The 27,085-nt window shown below is 40.8% G+C and overlaps 1 protein-coding gene and 1 non-coding gene across 2 annotated transcripts in view; both read left to right on the top strand.

Annotated features, from left to right (window-relative positions):
* The window catches only part of VMP1 (vacuole membrane protein 1), a 134,872-nt gene that overhangs the window by 92,103 nt on the left and 15,684 nt on the right, over positions 1–27,085 (top strand). Inside the window, exons 8-10 of the mRNA XM_066363153.1 lie at positions 3,196–3,276; positions 6,107–6,223; positions 13,106–13,167. Of these exons, the coding sequence (XP_066219250.1) occupies positions 3,196–3,276; positions 6,107–6,223; positions 13,106–13,167 (260 nt within the window). The remainder of the gene's footprint in view (positions 1–3,195; positions 3,277–6,106; positions 6,224–13,105; positions 13,168–27,085) is intronic.
* On the top strand, positions 5,231–5,306 carry TRNAV-AAC (transfer RNA valine (anticodon AAC)). The gene has a single exon. It is a non-coding gene; the product is annotated as a tRNA-Val (tRNA).

The following is a 27,085-nucleotide window of genomic DNA, read 5'->3' on the forward strand; positions in this document are numbered from 1 at the left end:
CTTAAACAGTTTTTAAACTAGTAAAATCAACATTTTGTTCTTAATACAATAATTAATTTAAGGGGAAAAAATTACATCTTCAGTTAGAAACCTGAATGAAAAAAGAAAGTCCTCTTTACTATAGTAGTTCAGTTGTTTAAAAATACTAAATCTAATATAATGACTTACTGAAAAAATAAAAGTTCTCTCTTTGGAAATAAACTGTAAAGTAACAAAATTGCATTGTAGAATTTAGTTAATGATTAATTTTGAGAGCATATATACTTGAACTCAAAAATGTTTTTTTGGATTTTTTTTTTTTGTATTTTTCTGAAGCTGGAAACGGGGAGAGACAGTCAGACAGACTCCTGCATGCGCCCTACCGGGATCCACCCAGCACGCCCACCAGGGGCGATGCTCTGCCCACCAGGGGCCGATGCTCTGCCCCTCCGGGGCGTCGCTCTGCCGCGACCAGAGCCACTCTAGCGCCTGGGGCAGAGGCCAAGGAGCCATCCCCAGTGCCCGGGCCATCTTTGCTCCAATGGAGCCTTGGCTGCGGGAGGGGAAGAGAGAGACAGAGAAGAGGAAAGAGGGGGTGGGGGGTGGAGAAGCAAATGGGCGCTTCTCCTGTGTGCCCTGGCCGGGAATCGAACCCGGGTACCCCGCACGCCAGGCCGACGCTCTACCGCTGAGCCAACCAGCCAGGGCTAAACTCAAAAATGTTTATATTGACTGTTAATATCTTTTAAAATACATATACCTTATTGGCTGAATTCCTTTGACTTTCTCACTATCCTCAATAAGTAATTAGAAATAAGGTATTATTTTAAAATTTTTACTATTTATTATTATGGTAATTTGCTAGGTTATTCTACATATTATTTGTTAAAGATTTTCTGTTTTATTTTTTTTAATGGGAATATACAACTTCATTAATTAGAGAAGTGCTTAAAATTGTGTTCCTATTCTGTGAAGGAACTTTCTATTTTTTATATTCTGGCATTTCTATAAGATTGTTGCCTATTATTAATAGAATATTGAACATAAGAGGGAGGAAGAGATTCTATGATGTGAATACTTTTTGGAAAAACATTTACACATTAGCTAATATTCTTTACCATATTAATTAACAAATTTTTCACTTCATAAGACACACCTGACCATAAGACACTCCTAGGGTTTTAAGGAAGAAAATAAGAAAAAAAATATTCTGAAGCAAATGGTGTGTTAAAATACTTAATAAAATACCGTATTTTTTGTTCCATAAGAAGCATGGGCATTTTCCCCTCCACTTTTGGGGTGAGGAGGGAATGCGTCTTATGGAGCAAAAAATACATTATTTTTATTGAAATTTTGATTGATATATATACCATTTCAAAATCAGAAAAAAATTATAGTCAAATTTCAGATTGATATTTCTAAGAAAAATTTATACAGGCCCTGGCCGGTTGACTCAGTGGTAGAGCCTCGGCCCCACATGTGGGTGTCCCAGGTTCAATTCCCTATCAGGCACACAGGAGGAGTGACCATCTGCTTCTCCACCCCTCTGTTCCCTCTCCCCTCTCTCTCTATCTCTCTCTCGTCTCCTCCCACAGCCATGGCTCAGTTGGAGCAAGTTGGCCCCAGTCACTGAAGATGGCTCCATGGCCTCACCTCAGGTTCTTATAAAATAGCTTGTTTGCCGAGCAACATAGCAATGGCCCCAGATGGGCAAAGCTTCTCCCCATAGTACGCTTGCCGAGTGGAACTTGGTCGGGGTACATGTGGAAGTCTGCCTCTGCCTCTCCGCTTCTCACTTAAGAAAAATTTTTAAATTTAAAATAAAGGGAAAAATTTATACATATAATATATAAAATTGTAGCAGCAACATGCTGGAAGAAGAAAATTGTGGAACTAAACTAGCCAGCCAAATGCACGTTTCAGCATTGGAAGTAGCAGCAGAGAAACAAAAAGAGCATGATTTTAGAGACTGAAGAATCTGCACTGTCTATATCCAGGGATTATTGAAAGACTGAAGTAAAGCTGACCTGTGGTGGTACAGTGGATAAAGTGCTGACCTGGAAAGCTGAGTTCACTAGTTTGAAAGGCTGAAGTAAAATGTGAAAGCATTTTATAAATACCAGCACAGCCTGACCTGTGGTGGCACAGTGGATAAAGCATCCACCTGGAATGCTGAGGTTGCTGGTTCAAAACCCTGGGCTTGCCTGACCAGGTGGTGGCGCAGTGGATAGTGTCGGACTGGGATGCAGAGGGCCCAGGTGCGAGACCCTGAGGTTGCCAGCTTGAGCACAGGCTCATCTGGCTTGAGCAAAAAGCTCGCCAGGTTGGACCTAGGGTCGCTGGCTTGAGCAAGGGGTTGCTTGGCCTGCTGAAGGCCCGCGGTCAAGGCACGTATGAGAAAGCAATCAATGAACAACTAAGGTGTCGCAACATGCAATGAAAAAAACTAATGATTGATGCTTCTCATCTCTCTTCATTCCTCTCTCTGACTCTCTCTGTCCCTGTGTGTGTGTGTGTGTGGGGGGGGGTGTTTAAAAAAAACAACAACCCTGGGCTTGCCTGGTCAAGGCACAAATGGGAATTGATGCTTCCTGCTCATCCCCCTACTTCTGTCTCTTTCTTTCTCTCTCTCTCTCTGTCTCTCCTCTCTAAAATGATTTTTTTTTTTAAATTAGCACAAGCTGTGCAAATGAAGAATGCTATTTTGTTTTCGAGTGTAATGAATGCTTAGTTATTGCCATATTAACTTTTTTTTCCATCTTCTGGCTACTGATAAGCACAGGTGTCTTCATTGGCTATTTTGAAAAATCCTATGATTTCTTACCCTGATGTTAATCAGGAAATGAGTCTGGCAAGCTATAGAAGGAAAGAGAAATAGATAAATATGGTAGGCTAGTATTTCCAAAAGAGTGAGTTGATTCATGGTTAGTTTATAGCATTTTGTTCATCCCTAGGTAAAAAATAAAATAAAATAACATTTTGGCTTATTCTTGAAATCTGGTATAAGTTTATCATTAAGGAAGTAATTAATGTTCTATCAAGGTTTTATTTGCATGGTTTCCAGTGCAACCTGTAATTTTTTAAAATAATTCATCCTAGTTATTAAATTAATGCTTTCAGATCATGAGATATTTAATATTATAAACTCTATAAACAGTCATCTTTCCTTCTTCTTCGTTCTTTTCATTAATGTTTTGATATCCTTCTTCTATACAGGACTTTGCTTCCCGAGCTAAGCTAGCAGTTCAAAACCTAGTACAGAAGGTTGGATTTTTTGGAATTTTGGCCTGTGCTTCAGTAAGTATCCAATAAATGTTAGGTTCATATATTGATCCAATTTATTTTTAAAGATACATGCCTAAATGAATAATAGTGTTATCACTTTTAACGGGTATGCAATTTTAGTAATAATTCATCTTACTCATCAGATGAGCTGTTTTCTGGTAGATAAGTTTATATTTTGTTTATTGACTTTTAAGCATTTCATCATGTCATGATGACTTCAGACCTAAATGGCCTGATTCACTAAGAACAAAGGAGACAAAATCCATCCTTCCCATGAAGAATTTATAATGAAGTGCATTGAACCAAATAACAATGACCTCATTCTTTCCAGAGTTATGGATAAGTAGTCTTTTTCCAAAGTTTCAAGCATTAGTTATAAAGAAGAATTTGTATAAAACCTGTCTTAAGTGACATTAATACCTAGTTAGATAATTGGAACATCGTGACAAAGTTAAGGGCATCTTTGGCTACAGTGAACTAAGAAGCTCTTTATGTCAAAGAGTTAATATTTCCACTATGCTGTACACATGAAACTAATAGAAAATGATACTGAATGTAAATTGTAATTGAAAAAAAGTTTTTTAACTTAATGTCTCAAAATGCAGATTTGTAAAATTGACATTCTTTGATGAGTTAGTGTTTACCCTGGTCTCATATGTGTAATAGAAGCAGTTACATTTGAAATGGAGCATTTTGATCCAAGTTTTCTTTGGTTGCCTTTACACAATTGTTGGTAATTCAGTGGTGGATTTGGCCAGAATAACTGGGTGCACCTAGTTGCTTTGATAAAAGCTACCGTTATAAGTAAAATTTACAAAGTTATTGTTTACTCACACATAGCTATTTTATCTATTACATACTAGAACATTAATACATCTTTGAGTACCACCTTTTCACCCCTTAACAAAGCAAATGGCCAAAAAGGAGATCATTTTGTACTAAAACTTTTAATCTGATATCAACATCTGGAGATAATCTAAAATATACATGTGTCTGAATTACTATCTTTTGACCTTGACATTACTAGAAATTTTCATAATCTAACTTTTCTTTTTATCACAGTTTGATCTTAACTATTTGAGCAGTTTATAGTGTGTTGTGTGTGATATAGTGGAAAGAATTGTCTTTGGAGTCAGGCTTGCTTGAGTTCCTAAACCAGTCATGTCTCCTACTAACCACTCTTTGAGCCCTAGGTTTTTAATTTTCAAAATGGGGCAATAAGACCATCACAGCAAAGACTAATGTGAGGATTTAGATAATATATGTGGACACTTTTGTAGCTCATAAGCGTGATGATTGGGCATTCACGCTCTTGTGTAAGGTGGAGCCTGATAAAAAAGAGAACAATTAAAATTGTAATTCATGGGGTTGTGATATTCACATGAAAAAATACAAGAAATGATACTTGTAAGGCTCTGAAATAGTATTGTTATTACATGGTTGTCAGACAGATGGAAATGCATAAAGGCTTTGAATTTGGATGGGAAAAACAAAACTGAGTTATTAAATCCAAGTGTTACTAACAAAAGAATACTTGAATTCTAATTTAGTCATGACACTGTTTTTAAAAGGAAATATGTCACAAATATCTAATAAATAACTGGGCTTTTCTATGAAAGTTCAAAAATGAAATTATGTAAATTAATTGACTTAGAAATGGTTCAGCGCCGATAGCCAAAAGGACAGAGTACTTCCATGGGAGAAACACGGATAAAGTACTCAAAAACAGCTTGTGGTTTCTTTGCATTTTTATATGAAATGTCATTTAGCATTCTTGAAATGTGGGAATATTTGGAAAAGGTATTTATTGTAAATCACTTTTTTGTCTGGGACTGCGTATTCAAAACATCTGAATCAGTGCTCGTATATTTTCACACTTGATTTTCTTTCTAAAATATATCACACAACCCCACAGCCTTGAGCTCTTACAAAATAAAATACAAGTATTGAGAAGTAAAAGCACCATGCCCTGGCCAGTTGGCTCAGTGGTAGAGTGTCGGCCCAACATGCGGATGTTCTGGGTTCGATTCCCAGTCAGGGTACACAGGAGAAGCGCCCATCTGCTTCTCCATCCCTCCCCCTCTCCTTTCTATCTCTTTCTTCCCCTCCCGCAGCCAAGGCTCCATTGGAGCCAAGTTGGCCCCGGCGCTGAGGATGGCTCCATGGCCTCTGCCTCCATGGCTCCAGTTGCAACAGAGCAACGCCCCAGATGGGCACAGCATCGCCCCCTAGGGGCATGCCTGGTTGGGCGCATGTGGGAGTCTGTCTCTCTGCCTCCTTGCTTCTCACTTCAGAAAAATACCAAAAAAAAAAGAAGTAAAAGTACATGCACCTAGAAATGTATTTGTGGGCTTACAAGAATGTTTGCTATAGGCGTGAGCAGTTTCTAGATAATATTCTTATTTCAGACTAAGGATTTTCCAGCTGTAGTAACTACTAAAATAATCTTAAGGTTTTTTATCATTTATACCTCACCTTAGACAACAGCTACCAAATAGCCAAGTATCTAGTGGATGGTATTAAATTTCTGTTGATCCATTGACTTTATCCACTTCTAATGCGATAGAAAAAAACTATATTTATGGGACATTAGCCATAAACAATACAAGCAAAAGGAAAGTTGGTTTGCTCTGAGTAGACTGAACAATAGCCTGGAATGAATGTGAGACCTAGTTAATTGACACATTAGAATACTTGCCTAACCTTCTGAACAGTCTAGTACTGATTTAAGGAACCTTACCTCTCTGCACAGTGTGAGTAGGGTTTACATAGAGATGGTAAAACTGAACTGTTCTTTGGATTACATATGGAAGTTCCATTTTAACTTTTTTTTTTTAAACAGATTCCAAATCCTCTATTTGATCTGGCTGGAATAACATGTGGACACTTTCTTGTACCTTTTTGGACTTTCTTTGGTGCCACCTTGATTGGAAAAGCAATAATTAAAATGCATATTCAGGTAATTATTTCATCTTATCCCCTGCCTAATGATGCTGAGCCCATTAAAAGGCGCTGAAACATACTTCCAAGGTGTTAAGATTTGGGTTTTGCTTATTTTGGTTGGCAGCTTGCTTAGATTTTCAACCGTCATTTAAAGAGTAGCAAATTTGGGGCAGGTTTTCCCTTTCCCTGTTGGAAAATTGTGCCTCTTTATCATTTTTCTATTTGTTTTCTTTCCTTCTTTCTTTCTACCTTTGTTCCTTCATCTCTTTCTTTAATTTCACTTTTTATCCGGGACTTTTTCTTTTTTTGGTGACAGAGAGACTGAAAAAGGGACAGACAGGGACAGACAGAAAGGGAGAGAGATGAGAAGCATCAATTCCTCGTTGCAGCACCCTGGTTGTTCATTGATTACTTTCTCGTATGTGCCTTAACCAGGGGACTACAGCAGAGTGAGTGACCCCTTGCTCAAGCCAGCGACTTGGGCTTCAAGCCAGCAGCCTCTGGGCTCAAGCCAGCGACCATGGGGTCATGTCTATGATCACATACATGCTCAAGCCAGTGACCCTGTGCTCAAGCTGGTGAGCCTGCACTCAAGACAGTTGAGCCTGCGCTCAAACTGGCGACCTCAGGCTTTCAACCCTGGGTCCTCTGTGTCCCAGTCCAATGCTCCATCCACTGTGCCACCGCCTGTTTAGGCTATCCAGGACTTTTACCAAATAAAAAAGTGTTCCCATGTAGGAAAATGCACATCATTTTCACATATAGCATATAGTCTGAACAGTGTATCTTTACTAGCCATGAGCTGAGAGAATATTGCCTTTCACTAATTCTACTTTTCTCTCACACACTGTATATAACACTTCCTCTCAAGATACCAGTATCCTTTCAGAAAACCAGACAGATGTTAGTGTTGGGGGGAATGGGGAAGAAAGGGGTCCCTGAAGAGGCAAAAAGATGTGGGTTGTGGTTAGAGAAGTGAAGTCTGCTAGCCTTTAAAGCCATTCTTAACAAAACCTTTAATATATACCAGCTATTCTCAACTTTTTTCATCTCATGGTGCACATAAACTAATTATTAAAATTCTGCAGCACACCAAAAAATATATTTTTTAACGATCTGACAAAAAAACAAAAAAGATAAAACATTTGATTCATTCATACCAGATGGCTATTGTTGTGTTGGCTGTTGTCATTTTCTTATTTGACAATCTTAAGGCAAAAGAAGTCAGTGCCCCTGGCTAGATAGTCAGGTATTGCATGTTTTAAAAATTCTTGTGGCACATCGGTTGAACACTGGTATATACTACATGAATAAAGGAGAGAAAAGAGACTATCAATTTAATGAGGGGAAGTGGATATGTGCTTTTAGGACTGTGATGTGAATTGTTTCCTTCTAAGGGCAAATCTCACCAGAATAAAATAAAATTAACCTGGAAAGAATTTCTTAATCAATGAGGTTTACAACAAAGAGGCATTCACCAAAGGAAAGGCAAGAACAGTGAGTAATGTCTATGCCCTGGTATGATTCCTTAATAATTAAAAACATATCCATCCCCTAAGTTTCTTTTTTTTTTTTTAAGATTTTATTTATTCATTATAGAGAGGGGAGAGAGAGAGAGAGAAGGGGGGAGGAGCAGAAAGCATCAACTCCCATATGTGCCTTGACCAGGCAAGCCTAGGCTTTTGAACCGGCAACCTCAGCGTTTCCAGGTTGACGCTTTATCTACTGCACCACCTCAGGTCAGGCTAAGTTTCTTCTTAACACTGCTCTACCTCTAGTTCTTAGAAGAGAAGAATGAAACAGAAAATTTTCAGCTGCTTATACCTGCCCAGGTTCTAATATTAGATTTTGGCATTTGAGATGAATTTGTTGAACCTGTCTTCTACTCTTCTGCCATGATAATCACTCTGAATTTCAAGGATATGTTTTCCCTCCCTCAAGGAATATACTGTTCAATGGATATTGGTTCTTTAATATTGGAATGCTTGTGTCTTTGGTAAAGATTTTAAAATATCATAGCAGGATTTTTCAAACAAAATATTATGATGAGTAATAAGTTATTTGCAATGTATCTGAAGATAATGTTTTCCGTAATGTTTTCAGCTCTGAGGGAAAAAAAGAAACATTCATTTAGCTTTTGGAAGTCTTCTGGAAGTAACATATTTGTTTAATTCCCTTAATAACAGCAACTTCTCTAGGAATCCATAAACATATGCATCCTGTTTTATGTAATAATCTTCTATAAATTATAGTAAAATTTATTATGCTAAAAGTACCCTGTAGTGGTAGGGTATACAAATTATCAGTCCTTTCATTACAGAATAGTCAAAAATAGTATTTTTTAGAACATTCTCAGTAGATTTTTTTTTTGTATTTTTTTAGTTTGCTCACTTTTTTTTTTTAGATTTTTATTTATTTATTTATTTTTATTGGAGAGAGAGGGGGAGAGAGAGAGGGAGAGATAGAGAGAGAACAGGAAGCATCAACACCCATATGTGCCTTGACCAGGCAAGCCCAGGGTTTTGAACCGGCGACCTCAGCATTCCAGGTTGACGCTTTATCCACTGCGCCACCACAGGTCAGGCCTCAGTAGATTTTTTTGACGTTCTGATACTGCTTATTTTTTATGTAGTACTTCACACTTTAAAGCACTTAGTGTATGACATCTAATTTAATTATTATAATCTTGGGATAAAGAAATCATTACTCCCATTTTGTAATTATCAAACTTAGAGGTTAATAAGTGCCTGAGAGAGTAAGTAACAGCTGGAATTTGAACCCTAGTCTTTTGGCTTCAGGTTCAGTGTTTTCCAAGTCTGTTGCATTGTCTTCTTAACTGTGAATTATTTATATGATTAAGGAAAAAAGCTAACCTGTTTGATGCCTGCTATTTTATCAGGACCTGTGCCAGGCAGTTGGCATTGGTTATCTCAGGACAGTCCTGTGAGGTGGTTATGATTTGTATTTTGTAGGTGGGGAACTGAGTGTTACAGAAGATAAAATACATGCCTACAGCCAGGAATACAAACCAAACTCTAGAAAGTTAAAGCTCATTCCTGTTTCTGTGTGGAAGGGAAAAAAGAAAGCTAAAATCAATCTGTGTTTCTGAAAGGGAAGCATATGAGTTCTTTCACTAAACTGAGAGCCCGGGCTGTGTTCTCTGTGTTCCGTTTGATCAGAGAGATGTGCTTTCTAAAGGCACGTCACTTGATGTACATCCAGGTGTAGCCCAGGGCAACAAACATTTCTCATTCCTTCGGTAAGCAATATTAATGAGTAATATAAACGTTATAACTAGTTCTGAAATAACAGGAGATACCACACACAGATTTTCTGTAATCTCACAGTAAACTTGTCTCCTCTTCTGGTTCTCTTTTTCCCATCAGCTTAAACTACACAACTTTCCTCGATAATGTTATTTTTGTTGATATTTTGCTATCTGTTAAACCTCCCCTAAACGTTGCATATCAGCTCACCGAATAATGTTAGATCAGGATTTCCCACAACTTCCACTGCACAAGTTGAAGTCCTCTGCCTGTAGAAGGATTCTTAGAAACATTACTAATGAAGAAGATGAGAAGTGAGCATGCTCATGTACGACTTCATGTCCCATACAGTTCACTTATGATGTGTATGGTTTATTGGCTCTCTACTTTCCACCCACTACCACCACACATATACAGGAATACAAGCTCTGAGAGGACACAGATTTTTGTCTCTGGACTCACTGACATGTAGTAAGCACTCAGTAAATATTTAATAAATGAATCTGTCTGTGAGTCTTCTTACCATTGAAGAACCCTTCTTTTACAGATACATTTTTCTTTGTTCATTCTGCCACTGTTAGTTCCCTATCCCCATATCTGTCTTCTTCCTACTCTCTCCTTCCCCTTGTTTCCTCTCTGCACACTGTCGATGGTACTGTTTAGTAGTCTGTGCCTTTTACTTGGTAGAATGCCCCACTCAGACCTCCATCCAGCCTGAATGATGCTAAGACTTAAGTTCTTAAATGTCTGACACGTATATGTCTTGCCCAGAACAGTAAATTTTCAAGCTGTTACATAAAAAGTCTTGGGTTTGGTTTTTTATTTTCTTCTCCTTTTTTTTGTGACAGAGAAAGAGACAGAGACAGGGACAGATAGGAACAGACAGACAGAAACGGAGAGAGATGAGAAGTATCAGTTCTTCGTTGTGGCACCTTAGTTGTTCATTGATTGCTTTCTCATATGTGCCTCGACCGCGAGGCTATTGCAGAGCAACTGACCCCTTGCTCAAGCCAGCGACCATGGGGTCAATGTCTGTGATCCCACACTCAAGCCAGCAACCCCTTGCTTAAGCTGGTGAGCCCGTGCTCAACCCAGCAGCCTCGGGGTTTCAAACCTGAGTCCTCTGCATCCCGGTCCAATGCTCTATCCACTGCGCCACTACCTGGTCAGGCTTGGTTTGATTTTAAGCAATGAAATTATGCAGTTATCTGGGCATTGGCTTATTTTGAATGTTAAGAAATGATGGTGAGGAAAGCTTATGTTAGTGAGACCACTGAGAGATAAAACCCTTAGCTGTTTCTTAGCAGATTTATAGCTCCAAGTAACTGGCTTTTAGTATGGATACTAGAACCCAATGTATTAATGCTTTTCTCCCTAAATGATCTATAATAGTCTTATTAGCTTCATAATCTTCATACACCATTTGTGTAACATTGTTTATAAAATCATCATCCACCTTGTAACCTATTGATGCCTTTATTTGTATGCTGATCTTGAACATCCAAGCTCATTCAGGATCTGAGAATGGAACTTTCATGGTACTCCTTCTTTAAAAACTTTCTATGGTCCTGACCTGTGGTGGTGCAGTGGATAAAGCGTCGATCTGCAATGCTGAGGTCTCCAGTTCAAATCCCTGGGCTTTCCCTGTCAAGGCACATACAGGAAGCAACTACAAGGAGATGCTTCCCACTTCTCTCCCTCTTTTTCACTCTCCCTCTCTTTCTCTTTCTCTCTCCCTTCTTTCCAAAAATCAATAAAATCTAGAGGGGAAAAAAAAAGGCCTGACCTGTGGTGGTGCAGTGGATAAAAGCATTAACCTGGAATGTTGAGGTCACTGGTTTGAAACTTTGGGCTTGCCTAGTCAAGGCACATATGAGAGTTGATGCTTCTTGCTCCTCCCCCTTTTTCTCTCTCTCTCTGTCTCTCTCTCTCCTCTCTAAAATCAATAAATAAAATCTTAAAATTTTTAAAAAACAACTTTCCATGAAGATATGATTTCAGGCCTTGGCCAGGTAGCTCAGTTGGTAAGAGCATTATCCCAATATGCCACAGTTGTGGGTGTGACCCACATATGCAGGAATCAACCAATGAACACATAAAGTAAAACAACAAATCAGTGTTTCTCTCTCGCTCTCTCCCCTCCCCCTTCCTCTCTTTAAAATCAATAATATTTTTTAAAACATTTTTAAGATAAGATTTCACTTACATGTGGAATCTAATGAACAAAATAAACAAAATAGAACTAGACTCATTGATACAGAGAATAGACTGACAGCTGTCAGGGGGTGGGGTCAGGTGGCTGGTGAGAAAGGTGAAGGGATTCAGCAATGAAAAGAAATTTATTTTTTTGTGACAAAGAGAGGGACAGACAGACAGGAAGGGAGAGGGATGAGAAGCATCATTTCTTCATTGTGGCACCTTAGTTGTTCATTGATTGCTTTCTCATATGTGCCTTGACCAGGGGGCTACAGCAGACAGAGTGACTGCTTGCTTGAGCCAGTGGGCTCAAGCTGGTGAGCCTTGTTCAAACCAAGTGAGCCTGCGCTCAAGCTGGCAACCTTGGGGTCTCGAACTTGGGTCCTCCATGTCCCAGTCCGATGCTCTATCCACTGTGCCACTGCCTGGTCAGGCATGAAAAGAAATTTATAGACACAGACAACAGTGTGGGATTATAAGAGGGAAAGGTGGGGAGGAGGTAGAGAAGGGTAGGGGATAGTATAGATCAGGGGTCCCCAAACTGCGGGCCGCATGCGGGCCCCCTGAGGCCATTTATCCGGCCCCCGCCACACTTCCAGAAGGGGCAGCTCTTTCATTGGTGGTCAGTGAGAGGAGCATAGTTCCCATTGAAATATTGGTCAGTTTGTTGATTTAAATTTACTTGTTCTTTATTTTAAATATTGTATTTGTTCCCGTTTTGTTTTTTTACTTTAAAATAAGATATGTGCAGTGTGCATAGGGATTTGTTCATAGTTTTTTTTTATAGTCCAGCCCTCCAACAGTCTGAGGGACAGTGAACTGGCCCCCTGTGTAAAAAGTTTGGGGACCCCTGGTATAGATGGTGATGGAAGGAGATTTGACTTGAGGTGGTGAGCACAATTCAATATACAGATGATATGATACAGAATTGTACACCTGAAAACTATAATTTTATTAACCAATGTCATCACCCCAATAAATTCAATTAAAAAAATTTTAAATAAAGATAAAAACTTTCCATGAAGGACATACAGTCTTTTCAAACTCCTCTGGATTAGATTTAGCCTGGACCCCTGTCACCAGGCTGATCAGCTTTCATCTCAGTGGAGGAGCTGTATGGAAAGCCACGACTGCCGTTGTACACACCATTCTAAGATACGGAACGTGCGGAGTGTCCACACAGTCTTCGGTTTCATGACTCATTTTTCCCTCAGACATGGTCAAGTATCCTAGTAAGACTAGAACTGTGCTTAAGGAAAAAATCTTTAAAATACAAAATATGTAGCAAATGGTGTTTCTTATTTTTTTTATAAAGAATTTTTAAAAATTACAATTAAGGGCAGCACCTCACCTCTTTATTAGGATTGTGAATTTATGTTGGCATTTTTGGGGTTTTTTGACTGAAATCTTTATTTTAACTCTTGTTTTCTTTACAGAAAATCTTTGTTATAATAACGTTCAGCAAACACATAGTGGAACAGATGGTGGCTTTCATTGGGTGAGTAATTTTTTTTTTTTTTTTGTATTTTTCTGAAGCCGGAAACAGGGAGAGACAGTCAGACAGACTCCCGCATGCGCCCGACCGGGATGCACCCGGCACGCCCACCAGGGGGCGACGCTCTGCCCACCAGGGGGCAATGCTCTGCCCCTCCGGGGCATCGCTCTGTTGCAACCAGAGCCACTCTAGCACCTGGGGCAGAGGCCAAGGAGCCATCCCCAGCACCCGGGCCATCTTTGCTCCAATGGAGCCTCGGCTGCGGGAGGGGAAGAGAGAGACAGAGAGGAAGGAGAGGGAGAGGGGTGGAGAAGCAGATGGGCGCCTCTCCTGTGTGCCCTGGCCGGTAATCGAACCCGGGACTTCTGCACGCCAGGCCGACGCTCTACCACTGAGCCAACCGGCCAGGGGTGAGTAATTCTTTAAGGACTAATATTAATATCACTGTTTGAGTGGGAGGAAATGTGGAATAAAATTATTGTGATAGCTCAGTTTTTGAGGAAATATCTTTGCCCTATTAAAATAGTTAAATTGAAAAAGGCTTTTCTGGCCTACAGCAGAGAAGGATAAAGCTCAGATTATCCTAGTTTCATTTTAAACCAAACATGAATCAAGTCATACAATTCTTTTTTTTTTTTTTCTTTTGATAGAGACAGAGAGTCAGAGAGAGGGATAGCTAGGGACAGACTGAAAGGGAGAGAGACAAGAAGCTTCAACTCTTCAGTGTAACACCTTAGTTGTTCACTGACTGCTTTCTCATATGTACCTTGACTGGGGGCTACTAGCAGACCAAGTGACCCCTTGCTCAAGCCAGCGACCTTGGGCCCAAGCTGGTGAGCTTTGCTCAAACCAGATGAACCTGCGCTCAAACTGGTGACCCCGAGATCTCAAACCTGGGGCCTCCAGGTCCCAGTTTGACGCTCCATCCACTGTACCACCGCCTGGTCAGGCCAATTCTTGATTTTATTTTTATTTATTTATTTATTTATTTTTTGTATTTTTCTGAAGCTGGAAACGGGGAGAGACAGTCAGACAGACTCCCGCATGCGCCCGACCGGGATCCACCCGGCACGCCCACCAGGGGGCGATGCTCTGCCCCTCCGGGGCGTCGCTCTGCCGCGACCAGAGCCACTCTAGCACCTGGGGCAGAGGCCAAGGAGCCATCCCCAGCGCCCGGGCCATCTTTGCTCCAATGGAGCTTTGTCTGCAGGAGGGGAAGAGAGAGACAGAGAGGAAGGAGGGGGCGGGGGTGGAGAAGCAAATGGGCGCTTCTCCTATGTGCCCTGGCCGGGAATCGAACCCGGATCCCCTGCACGCCAGGCCGACGCTCTACCGCTGAGCCAACCGGCCAGGGCTTCCAATTCTTGATTTAAAAGAAGTTTTGGAGGTTGGGAATTGCCCCTCCAAAGAAATTAAGGAATTTTCTTTAAAGACCTGTGTGTCATTACAGATTAATAATGCTTTAGTACAGTACTATATGTCTTTAGCCAGATACACAGTTGCATTTAATTTAAATATAAACCTTACATAAAATATTAATATTTCATTATATAAGACATGATAATATGGTATAATATTACCAAATATGTCAGTTATGAACCTATTGTTTTACTAGAGAAAAATCAGACCATTTTATGTATTTTTTAAATTTTTCCACTGGTTTGAGAGCAAAAGAGAGGCATCACTCGTTGTTCCACTTGGGCACTCATTGATCGCTTCTCATACGTGCCTTGACTGGGGATCCAACCTGCAACCTCAGTACACCAGGACAACGCTTTAGCCACTGAACCACCTAGCCAGAGTAAGATCATTTTAAAAGGCTTCTATCCAAAGTTTTTATTTTTGTGGGTGTAGAACAGTGGTCCCCAACCTTTTTTGGACCACAGACCAGTTTAACGTCAGAAAATATTTTCAGAGACCATCCTTTAGGGTAGGACAGATAAATTTATCACGTGACCGAGACAAGCGTCAAGAGTGAGTCTTAGACGATGTAACAAAGGGAATCTGGTTATTTTTTAAAAATAAAACATCATTCAGACTTAAATATAAATAAAACGGAAATAATGTAAGTTATTTATTCTTTCTCTGCAGACCTGTACCAAATGGCCCACAGACCGGTACCGGTCCATGGCTAGGGGTTGGGGACCACTGCTGTAGAATATCAGTTTTAACATGTTGCAGGTGGTAATGCTACAAATTTGTGGAGTTAACTTTGATAACAGTAAAGAAAGACTAATTTTGTTTGACTAATCAAATTACCTGTCAGCTGGAATGTGAATTTTGTCAGATACTAAATGAAACTTTTTAAATATAAGAATTTTTTTCAGTGTTTACAGGAGAGAGGTTTTCTTTCATTTAATAGTATTACTGATCAGTAGTGGGAAAGTGTTGCCTTGAAGTGTTCTTTATGTAGTTTTAACCTAAATTTTTATCTTAAAGCTATTTATGAAACAAAACATTTATGAAAATTTTTGCCATTTAGAAAATATTGCCACTTACAGGTGAATTCATGAGTATTACTTTTATTCTTTAAACCATTCATTGTATGTTTTCTCTTTTCTATATATGATATGTCTGATAATAAAATAGATTTTTAACATTTAATATTTTGTTTTTATGTAATAACGGAGGAAAAGTATATTCTTGATAATATACTCAGTCAAGCCAGTCATTGGTTTTATCACTTCCTAAGCTTCTCATTATAAATGTGGATTATAGCTTGTACATTAAAATTTAATTACTCCAGTTTTTGTTGCCTGAATCCTTACAAAGTGGTTTACAAGTAATCATATGTTGCATCTAAAAAAAAACCCCAAAAATGTGTACTCTTATCTCTTCATTTTATTTTATTTTATTTATTTGTTTATTTTTTTGACAGAGACAGTCAGAGAGAGAGACAGATAGGGACAGACAAGAAGGGAAAGAGATGAGAATCATCAGTTCTTTGTTGCAGCTCTTTAGTTGTTCAGTGATTGCTTTCTGATATGTGCCTTGACCAGGGGCTACAACAGAGCGAGTGACCCCTTGCTCAAGCTAGCAACCTTGGGCTTCAAGCCAGCAACCTTTGGGCTCAAGCCAGCGACCATGGGGTCATGTCTATGATCCCATGCTCAAGCCAGCAACCTCAGGGTTTCAAACCTGGGTCCTCTGCGTCCCAGTCTAATGCTTTGTCCATTACACCACCACCTGGTCAGGCTTGTCCCTTCATTTTAAATACAAAGAAGGCATTTCATCTGTTCATAGAGATTACTCTTCCACTTTGAGAGAATTCTGAAGGACATAGCCCTGGCTAACTGCCACGTAAACCCACCTGCAGGAGGGACTGAGCCCCTTCTTCCTTTCTCCTCTTCCGTACTGAACATTTACAGAAGGAAGTTTCCTGGCTGCCTTCACATTCCCACTACTGCCTGCTATGTTTCCCCAGCCTTTGAAGTTTCTAAGAAGTTAGATTAGTTATCTACCTATCTCATCCACCCACATCTAGTTTCATTCCCTTCCAATCTGTTTGTCATACTGCAGTTAGTGACTGTTAAAAAATCTAAATCTTCCCTGCCCGATTGACTCAGTGGTAGAGCATCAGCCCAGCATGTGGAGGTCCCAGTTTCGATTCCCTGCCAGAGCACACAGGAGAAGCACCCATCTGTTTCTCTATCATTCCCTCCGCTTCCTCTCTTCCTCTCCCACAGCCATGGCTTGAGTGATTTGAGTGCATCAGGCCCAGGCACTGAGGATGGTTCCATGGAGCCTCCACCTTGGGTGTTAAATCTGCCCTAGATGGGGTTGCCTGGTGGATTCTGGTCAGGGCACATGCAGGAGTCTGTCTCTGTACCTCCCCTCCTCTCACTTAAAAAAAAAATCTAAATTCAAACAAGTTACCACCACTGTCCTCACCCACCTGCTCCTCCTCCCTCCTCTTTTTTTTTTAAGAGAGAGAGACAGGGACAAACAGGAATGATTAGAGATGAGAAGCATCAAATCCTTGTTGTGGCACCTTAGTTGTTCATTGATTGCTTTCTCATATGTGCCTTGACCAGGGAGCTCCAGCCGAGCCAGTGACCCCTTGGGCTCAAGCCAGCAACCTTGGGCATCAAGCCAGCGACCTTTGGGCTCAAGCTAGCGACCATGGGATCATACCTATGATCCCACACTCAAGCCAGCAACCCCGCGCTCAAGCCGGATGAGCCCACGGTCAAGCCATTGACCTTGGGGTTTTGAACCTGGGTCCTCTGCATCCCAGGCTGATGCTCTATCCACTGCACCACTTCCCGGTCAGGCCCCTGTATTCTTAAGTAATACTAAAACTCTTTAACATGTTCTGTAAAGCCTTGAGTGATCTATCCCGTCATTTTCTCTGCTTGAGTCCTTCCACCACTAGTCTTGACCCGTGTTTTTTTCTTTGCCTACTGCAGGATATCTCAATTTGGCACTATAGATATTTTAAGCCAGATAATTCTTTGTTGTGGAGGCAGTCCTGTGCATTTTAAGATACTTAGCTGTATTCTTATTCTCTATGCACTAGATGCCTGTGGTTTCTTTCTATTGTGACAATCCAGAAAGTCCCCAGACACTGCCAAATATCCCATGGCAAGTAAACCTCCACTGCTACACCAGCAGCCTGTTGAGAACCCCTGGTTAGATAATGTCAGCTGTGTTCCATTCACAAAACACCTCTTCTGACAGGGTCAAATACCTTCTTTCCTCAGGACCTCTGTTCACAGCAGCATGTCCTACCTGTACTGACAGTTTGATTTTTACATTTATGTTCGAGTGTATATGATTACTGTCTCTACTACTGTCAGCTTCTGGGTGTAGAGGCCGTGCCTATTTTTATTCACGATTATATTCACAGCACCTGGCATCTTGATTGACACATAACAGGTGATAGATAAATATCTGGTAACTAAATGAACACATGGTGTCTAAATTTAAAGATCTGGCCCAAAAAATTAGCAAATTATATGTATAGCCAAGATTTTTCTGTTGCCCTAGCCTTTGGAGTTTCCGAGAAGTTATATTACTCATCTATAGTAAATAGAAATTAAACTGTCTTTAAGCTTAAACCAGCTTTTCTTTTTCTTTTAGCGAGACTGATAGGAAGGGAGAAAGATGAGAAGCTTCAACTCATAGTTGCATCACTTTTGTTGTTCATTGATTGCTTCATATACGTGCCTTGACCAGGAGGCTCAAGTCAGCAACCTTTGGGCTCCAGCCAGCAACCATGGGGTCATGTCTATGATTCCACACTCAAGCCAGCAACCCCACACTCTTGCTGGTGAGCCCACATTCAAGCCGGGTGATCCGTGGTCAAGCTGGATGAGCTCGCACTAGGCAACCTTAGGGTTTTGAACCTGGGACCTCAGTGTCCCAGGTCAATGTGCTGTCTATTGTGCCACCACCAGCCAGGCAAATGAGCATTACTTTTTATTAAGTGGGAGGTGGGGAAGCAGAGAGACAGACTCCTGCATACACCCTGACCAGGATCCACCTGGCAAGCCCTCTATGGGCCAATGCTCTGCCCATCTGGGGTGTTGTTCCATTGCTCAGCAACCAAGCTATTTTAGCACCTGAGGTGAGGCCATGGAGTCATCCTCAGTGCCCAGGGCCAACTTGCTCAAACCTTTTGAGCCATGTCTGCAGGAGGAGAAAAGAGAGAGAGAGGGAGAGAAGGGGAGGAGGTGGAGAAGCAGATTGTCACTTTTCCTGTGTGCCCTGACTGGGAATCGAACCTGGGACTTCCACACACCAGGCCAATGCTCTACCACTGAGCCAGCTGGTGAGGACAACCTAGAATTTTTAAAGTTAGAATTTCTTATGTTTTTCAGAATCAGAAGTTCCTTCCCTTTACTGTCTTCTCCCTTCCCTTTACTGTCTTCTCTAGCGTAGCCCCTCAAAAGAAAGTTATTCTAAGATATTCATGACCTACTGATTTTCTATTTTTATTGACCTAGATGAGTGGTATCATTATTTTTTAAATTGCTTTCAATAGACAGATGTTTGAATGTCCTGATCTCTTCATCTTTCCCCAGTACTGTCTATAGGAATTACCTCAACATTTTTTCTAGGCAAAATATTAAATAGTATAAACACTTAAGTGTTCAAATGATAATTAATGAATAGATTCAATAACCCTAGACTGATAAGTTAAATATAGGAGAAAGAATTTTTAGGAGACCTAAAATTATTTTATAGCATAATAAGTAACTTATCAGTTTATTTCGGAAAAGGGAAGGAAGACAGTCAAATTGATTCCCTAGTTCCATTTTGAGTTGAATTCAAAATACTACCGGTAGCTTGCTGGAGAAGCAGTCTGCTTTGGCTATTAGTTTTCCCTCTCCACCCTGTTTAAACTCTAAGTGGTATAGCAAATCATCAAACTAAACTAATGAAATTTAGAATATTGCCTTTTGTGGGATACTTAAAACTCTGTACCCACAATTAAAGGAGTGATGAATTGCCATGGTAGAGGGAAAAAAATCAAAAGATGGGGGGAAAGTCAGCAACAGTTGGAATTTAAAATAAAATTATAGGCCCTGGCCGGTTGGCTCAGCGGTAGAGCGTCGGCCTGGCGTGCGGGGGACCCCGGGTTCGATTCCCGGCCAGGGCACATAGGAGAAGCGTCCATTTGCTTCTCCACCCCCCCCCCTTCCTCTCTGTCTCTCTCTTCCCCTCCCACAGCCAAGGCTCCATTGGAGCAAGGATGGCCCGGGCGCTGGGGATGGCTCCTTGGCCTCAGCCCCAGGCGCTAGAGTGGCTCTGGTCGCGGCAGAGCAACGCCCCGGAGGGGCAGAGCATCGCCCCCTGGTGGGCAGAGCGTTGCCTCTGGTGGGCGTGCCGGGTGGATCCCGGTCCGGCGCATGCGGGAGTCTGTCTGACTGTCTCTCCCCGTTTCCAGCTTCAGAAAAATACAAAATACAAAAAAATAAAAATAAATAAAATAAAAGAAAATTATGAAGTACTAAGGCAAGGAAGAATGAAAACTGAATCGCAAGAGTAAGGACAGCTATGGAATAAAAGATAAAAAGAGCACATAGGCTTTGTTTGTTTTTGTTTTTCTGGTTTTCTTGACAGAGACAGAGTTAGAGGGACAGATAGGGACAGACAGACAGGAAGGGAGAGAGATGAGAAGCATCCATTCTTCGTTGCGCATCTTAGTTGTTCACTTACTGCTTTCTCATATGTGCCTTGACAGTGGAGGGGTGGGCTACAGCAGAGCGAGTGACCCCTTGCTCAAGTCAGTGACCTTAAGCTCAAGCCAGTGGCCTTGAGCTTCAAGCCAGCAACCTTTGGGCTCAAGCTAGCAACCATAGAGTCATGTCTATGATCCCATGCTCCAGCCAGCGACCCCTCGCTCAAGCTGGTGAGCCCGCTCTCAAGCCAGCAACTTCGGGGTTTCGAACCTGGGTCTTCCACATCCTAGTCGGACACTCTTATCCCCTGCGCCACTGCCTGGTCAGGCAAGAGCACATAGGCTTTGGACAGAACAGATCTAGAACTGAATATAAACCCAGCCACAGGGTACTTATTTGACAAAACAAATCTAGATTTGAATATGAACTACCACAGTTATTTAATTTTAATTTTGTGCCTACTCTTCTTTTAGACAACATGAGTTGAGTAGCATTTGTTTTTCCAGTTTAGAAAGCAGCTTATACCCTTTCCAACCTCCAGTAAAAATGGGAAAGGTCCTGTATCAAAATATTACCCAGCCTGACCTGTGGTGGCGCAGTGGATAAAGCGTCGACCTGGAAATGCTGAGGTCGCCAGTTCGAAACCCTGGGCTTGCCTGGTCAAGGCACATATGGGAGTTGATGCTTCCTGCTCCTCCCCCCTTCTCTCTCTCTGTCTCTCTCTCCTCTCCCTCTCTCTCTCCTTTCTAAAATGAATAAATTAAAATAATAATAATAATAATAATAAAATATTACCCATATTTTTCATGTATAAGATGCTCCCGTGTATAAGACACACCTTAATTTTGGGACCTGAAATTTGAAAAAAAAATATTACATAAAGTAATTAAACTCAAGTTTTATTCATCATAAAATTTATACAACAACTCATCCGTGAGAAAAAGTGGGAAATGCAAGTAAAAAGAATCTACAACCACTGTATAAGATGCACCCTGTTTTTAGACTTCAAATTTTTTTTTAATTTTTTTTATTTTATTTTATTTAATCATTTTTAGAGAGGAGAGAGACAGAGGAGAGAGAGACAGAGAGAGAGAAGGGGGGAGGAGCTGGAAGCATCAACTCCCATATGTGCCTTGACCAGGCAAGCCCAGGGTTTCGAACCGGTGACCTCAGCATTTCCAGGTCGACGCTTTATCCACTGCGCCACCACAGGTCAGGCCTAGACTTCAAATTTTTCAGAAAAGGGTGCATCTTATTCATGAGGAGATATAGTATATAGTTTAGTTGAAGCATACTCATACCAATGATTTAACATTCCAAGGCATATGGATTTTTAAAATGCCTTTCCTCTTGAAGTTTTATGTTACCTGTATACTCAGTCTCATTTTTATTTATTTATTTATTTATTTATTACAGAGACAGAGAGTGAGTCAGAGAGAGGGATAGACAGGGACAGACAGACAGTAACAGAGAGAGATGAGAAGCATCAATCATCAGTTTTTCATTGCGCGTTGCAACACCTTAGTTGTTCATTGACTGCCCTCTCATATGTGCCTTGACCTCGGGCCTTCAGTAGACCGAGCAACCCCTTGCTGGAGCCAGCGACCTTGGGTTCAAGCTGGTGGGCTTTTCCTCAAACCAGATGAGCCCACACTCAAGCTGGCGAGCTCGGGGTCCTGAACCTGGGTCCTGTGCATCGCAGTCCGATGCTCTATCCACTGCGCCACCGCCTGGTCAGGCCTCAGTCTCATTTTTAAAACTTGTCTAGTGAGTGGATGGAAAGGTAAGCTACCAGGTGACTGTTCCATGTGCCCTTGGGAAGACTGAGGGAAGGCCGACTTCTCCTTAAAGAAATATCTGTGCCTTTACTTTCTTCTCTGATCCATGAAATACCTTTAACCACTAGTTTTTCATCAAAGGTCATATAAATTCTGAAGGATACTATTTTTTTGAAAATACTATTATTTTCACTGTTTACTTCTAATTGTAGCCATGTTTGATGAGCATTTATCCCCCTTAGGAAATGGGCTCTGAGTGGTTAAAAATAATGCATTTATTTATTTTTATTTTTATTTTATTTTTTTTGTGGCAGAGACAGAGAGAGTCAGAGAGAGGGACAGATAGGGACAGACAGACAGGAAGGGAGAAAGATGAGAAACATCAATTCTTCGTTGTGGCTCCTTAGTTGTTCATTGATTGATTTCTCATATCTGTGGGGCTACAGCAGACCGAGTGATCCCTTGCTCGAGCCAGCGACCTTGGACTCAAGCTGATGAGCCTTGCTCAAACCAGATGAGCCCGCGCTCAAGCTGGCAACCTCGGAGTCTCGAACCTGGGTCCTCCACATCCCAGTTCAACACTCTATCCACAGTGCCACCACCTGGTCAGGCTATATTGTTTTTTATTTTAGTTTTTTTTTTTAATTAGTATAAAGGGGTCATACTATATGTAACCTTTGGGACTTTCTACTTATGTTGCTAATATTATTATGTGTTGCTGAAAATTATTTATTTTTTTATTTTTTATTTTTTTACATTTTTTTTTTAATTTATTCATTTTAGAGAGGAGAGAGAGAGGGAGTAAGAGAGAGAGAGGAGAGAGAGACAGGGGGGAAGAGCTGGAAACATCAACTCTCATATGTGTCTTGACCAGGCAAGCCCAGGGTTTCGAACCAGCGACCTCAGCATTTCCAGGTTGACGCTTTATCCACTGCGCCACCACAGGTCAGGCGAAAATTATTTATTTTGATAGCTGTATGTTCCATTGAGTAATTATTCATCCACCCTTCCATTGATCAACATTACAAATGGTTTCATGTTTTTTTGCTGTTACGAAGAAACCTTAGTGTAAGATAGGTGAGCACATAGTAAGGAGTCTAAGGGGTGTGATTAAAGGGCAACAGAAGAAGGAGAGGGTGAACAAAAGACAGAGTGGACATAAAAGCAAGATAACTCTTAGTTTCTTAGTTTTATCTAGGGCTAAATTTGTGCAAAATCTCATTACTGGTGTGCCCCTGGCCTGCCAGGCCAGGCTCCTCACCTCCCCCCAGGTGGCAGGGAAAGACTTAGTGGTGACCAGTTATAGTGGTGAGGTTCAGTATAAATTTTATACAGGTCTGCTACACTGATGACTGAAGGAAATAGCCTTTCCCTAAAGGGCTTCTACTGTCAGTGTAACTGTAGAGTGCCCAGTTAAGTATGCTGCCCTAACCATGCTTCTGGCCTCTGTTATCTTTAGTATAGTGTCTTTGTACAGTAGTCTTAAGGTCACAGAGATAATGTAAGCCCTGTCTTCAAAATTTACTGTACATTTATATTTTTTTAATTGTTATAAGAGGTTCTGGCTGGTTTGTTCAATGGTAGAGTATCGGCCCCACATGTGGAAGTCTTGAGTTCAATTATCGGTTAGGGCACACTGGAGAAGCAACCATCCGCTTCTCCACCCCTCCTGATCCTCCCCTCCCCATATCTATCTATCTATCTCTCTCTTTCTCTCCCTCCCTCTCTCTCTCTCTCTCTCTCTCTCTCTCTCTCTCTCTCTCTTCCTCTTCTGCAGCCATGGCTCGATTGGTTTGAGCAAGTTGGCCCCAGGCGCTGAGGTTGGCTCCATGGCCTCACCTCATGCACTAAAATGGCCAAGCAATGGAGCAGTGGCCACAGATGGGCAGAGTATTGCCCCGTAGGAGGCTTGGTGGGTGGATCCTCATCAGGGTGCATGCAAGAATCTGTCTCTCTGTCTCTTGCTAAATAAAAATTATTTTTAAAATGTTATAAGAGCCTGACCAGGCGGTTGCACAGTGGATAGAGCGTCGGACTGGGATGCCAAGGACCCAGGTTCGAGACCCCAAGGTTGCCAGCTTGAGCGCAGCCTCATCTGGTTTGAGCAAAAGCTCATCAGCTTGGACCCAAGGTCACTGGCTCGAGCAAGGGGTTACTTGGTCTGCTGAAGGCCCGCGGTCAAGGCACATATGAGAAAGCAATCAATGAACAATTAAGGTGTCACGATGTGCAACGAAAAACTAATGATTGATGCTTCTCATCTCTCCGTTCCTGTCTGTCTGTCCTGGTCTATCCCTCTCTCTGACTCTCTCTCTGTCTCTCTAAAAAAAAAAGAAAGAAAATGTTATAAGAGTGTATTTGAGCCAAACTAACAACATATGCCAGGGACAAGATCTCAAATGCTCCAGAGAGTAAGAGTTTTTGCTGCTTCTTTTATGCATTTGTAATTCTAGATTTCGCTGTAATTTTAAAAGTAAAACAATTCTCCTCGGAAATAGTAATTAGTACATTTATTTCTTGGACAGTTCTGGAAAGTACTTGCCAGTGTCATTAGGTTTAGGGAAGATCTCCGTGTTATCTATTGCTAAATCAGAGGGTCTGTCTAGTTTTAATGGAAATCTGAACAGATGTAATGAATCACGTTAGATATTCTGAGGGAGGTTAGAATACAAATAGCCTTAAGAAAAAGCTTTTGGTTTATGATATTTTTGGCAGGAGGACAGAAAGAAGGTTCTGATAAAAGATTAGGCATATAATGGAGTTTTTCACTCTGGTATCCTGGGTTGAAATAAGTCAAGGGACAGACCCAAGATCCAGGGAACTTTAGAGCTTCAAAGAGATTATTTTATTAATGTCTGGTTTCTAAATTAAGATTTAAAATGATTTTTATTTAATTTTATTTAATGAGAGAGACCTGGACATATTTCTTAAAGAGAACTGAGTCGAACTTAAAATCATGATTAAAATGACATGTTCTGGTATTCTCACCAAAGAGGGATGAGAATTTCCAGAAAACAACATTAAGTGTATGACCCTTAACAAACCATATGTAGAATGTTGACTCATTGTCAGGTTGCCAGGGTCTTATTAGAAGACAAAGTCTCCAGTTTTACCACACAAGAAAGTTTCCATAACTCAATCATTGAACTTGGGGGGTCGGGTTGGCTGGAACAGGGACTTTTACCATACAAAGAATGTTCCATGCTCTTCTTTGCTGTCTCCTATTTCTTAGTTAACTTAATGTTTGACCTCAGAGTCAGACTTGCCTATGGTAATTAATGTTTGAATCTTAATACTGTTTCTTGTTCCTCACTCTATAACAAGTGGTCAGAATGAGCTATGTTGGCCCAGACTTTTTCTTCTACAGAAAGAAAATCTATTCTTTCATTTGAAAATATAAAATGGTTCATGTACTTGATTCTCTTTGATTTTGATCATTGAAAAATAATCAGAAGGCCTGACCTGTGGCGGCTCAGTGGATAAAGCATCGACCTGGAAACACTGAGGTCGCCAGTTCAAATCCCTGGGCTTGCCTGGTCAAGACACATATGGGAGTTGATGCTTCCTGCTCCTCCCCCCTCCTCCCTCTCTCTCTCTCTCTCTCTCTCTCTCTTTCCTCTTTAAAGTGAATAAATAAATAATTTTTTTTTAAAAAAGAAAAATAATCAGGAGCCCTACCTGTGGTGGCGCAGTGGATAGAGCAGGGGTCGGGAATCTATGGCTTGCCAGCCAGATGTGGCTCTTTTGATGGCTGCATCTGGCTCACAGACAAATCTTTAATTAAAAAAATAATGTTAAAAATATAAAACATTCTCATGTATTACAATCCATTCATTTCCTACTGCTCATGTTCATGGTTGCTGGTGGCTGGAGCCAATCACAGCTGTCCTCCGGGACAACACCAAATTTTTATTGGATAATGCCTAATGTACACGGGTCGTTGTATGGTTCTCATGGAATTACATTTTAAAATATGTGGCATTCATAGCTCTCTCGGCCAAAAAGGTTCCCGACCCCTGGATAGAGCCTTGATCTAGAAAGGTGAGATCGCAGGTTCGAAATCATAGTGTTGCCCAGTTAAGGCTCATACGAGAAACAATCAATGAATAACTAAAGTGAAGCAACTATGAGTTGATGCCTCTCTCTCTCTCTCTCTCTCTCTAAAAATCAATAAAGTATTAAAAAGAAAAGAAAATGAATCAGGGAAAGTTATGGAACACAAATATTTGTAATGACTGGAAAAGAATACATGGTTTTAAGACCCCAGCTGCTGAGATTCAGTTATACATACGATTTTATCATAATCTTCTGTAATTTACATAGTGTTAAAAAGAGACAATAGGTCTGCCCTGGCTGGGAAGCTCAGCGTTGTACAGATACACCATGGTTGTAGGTTCCATCCCCAGAGCACATACAAGAATCAACCAGTGAATGCATAAATAATAGAACAACAATCAATGTCTCTCTCTCTCTCTCTCTCTCTCTCTTTCTCTCTCTCTCTGTATCTCCCCTTCTTCTTCCCCCCTTCCTATTTCTCTGAAAAAAATGATTAAAAAAAAAGTTTTTAAAAAAATGGAGTCACTTGTGCTAAGTTCACAATACCAGACTCAGACTTAATACCTAACTAATTATAGTTTCAACCTCTCCCAGGAGTGGAATCTTAAACCAGTCAATCTGTAATTATCTAGTCAGCACTAGTAAGATAATCTGCCTGTTGGACCCTTGCTGTCCCCCCAAAAAAGATGACCTTGCTGAAACTATTCTTTGCTAGTAACTTCCTTGTCCCACACTCCTTCCGCCTATAAGACTTCTTTTATTTCATACAGCTCTTTGGAGCGTCTTTCTGTCTGCTGGATGGGATGCTGCCTGACCCATGAGTTGTAGAGTGAAGCCAGTAAGATCTTTAAATTTTACTCAGTTGAATTTTGGTAACAGTAGAAAACTCTTTCCTCTTCATTTCCTCTTCATGCAGTTTATCTTTTTTTTTTAACTATTAATTCTTTCATATTTTTGTTA

The sequence above is a fragment of the Saccopteryx leptura genome, chromosome 2 (assembly GCF_036850995.1).
Source record: "Saccopteryx leptura isolate mSacLep1 chromosome 2, mSacLep1_pri_phased_curated, whole genome shotgun sequence".
Lineage (NCBI taxonomy): Eukaryota > Metazoa > Chordata > Mammalia > Chiroptera > Emballonuridae > Saccopteryx > Saccopteryx leptura.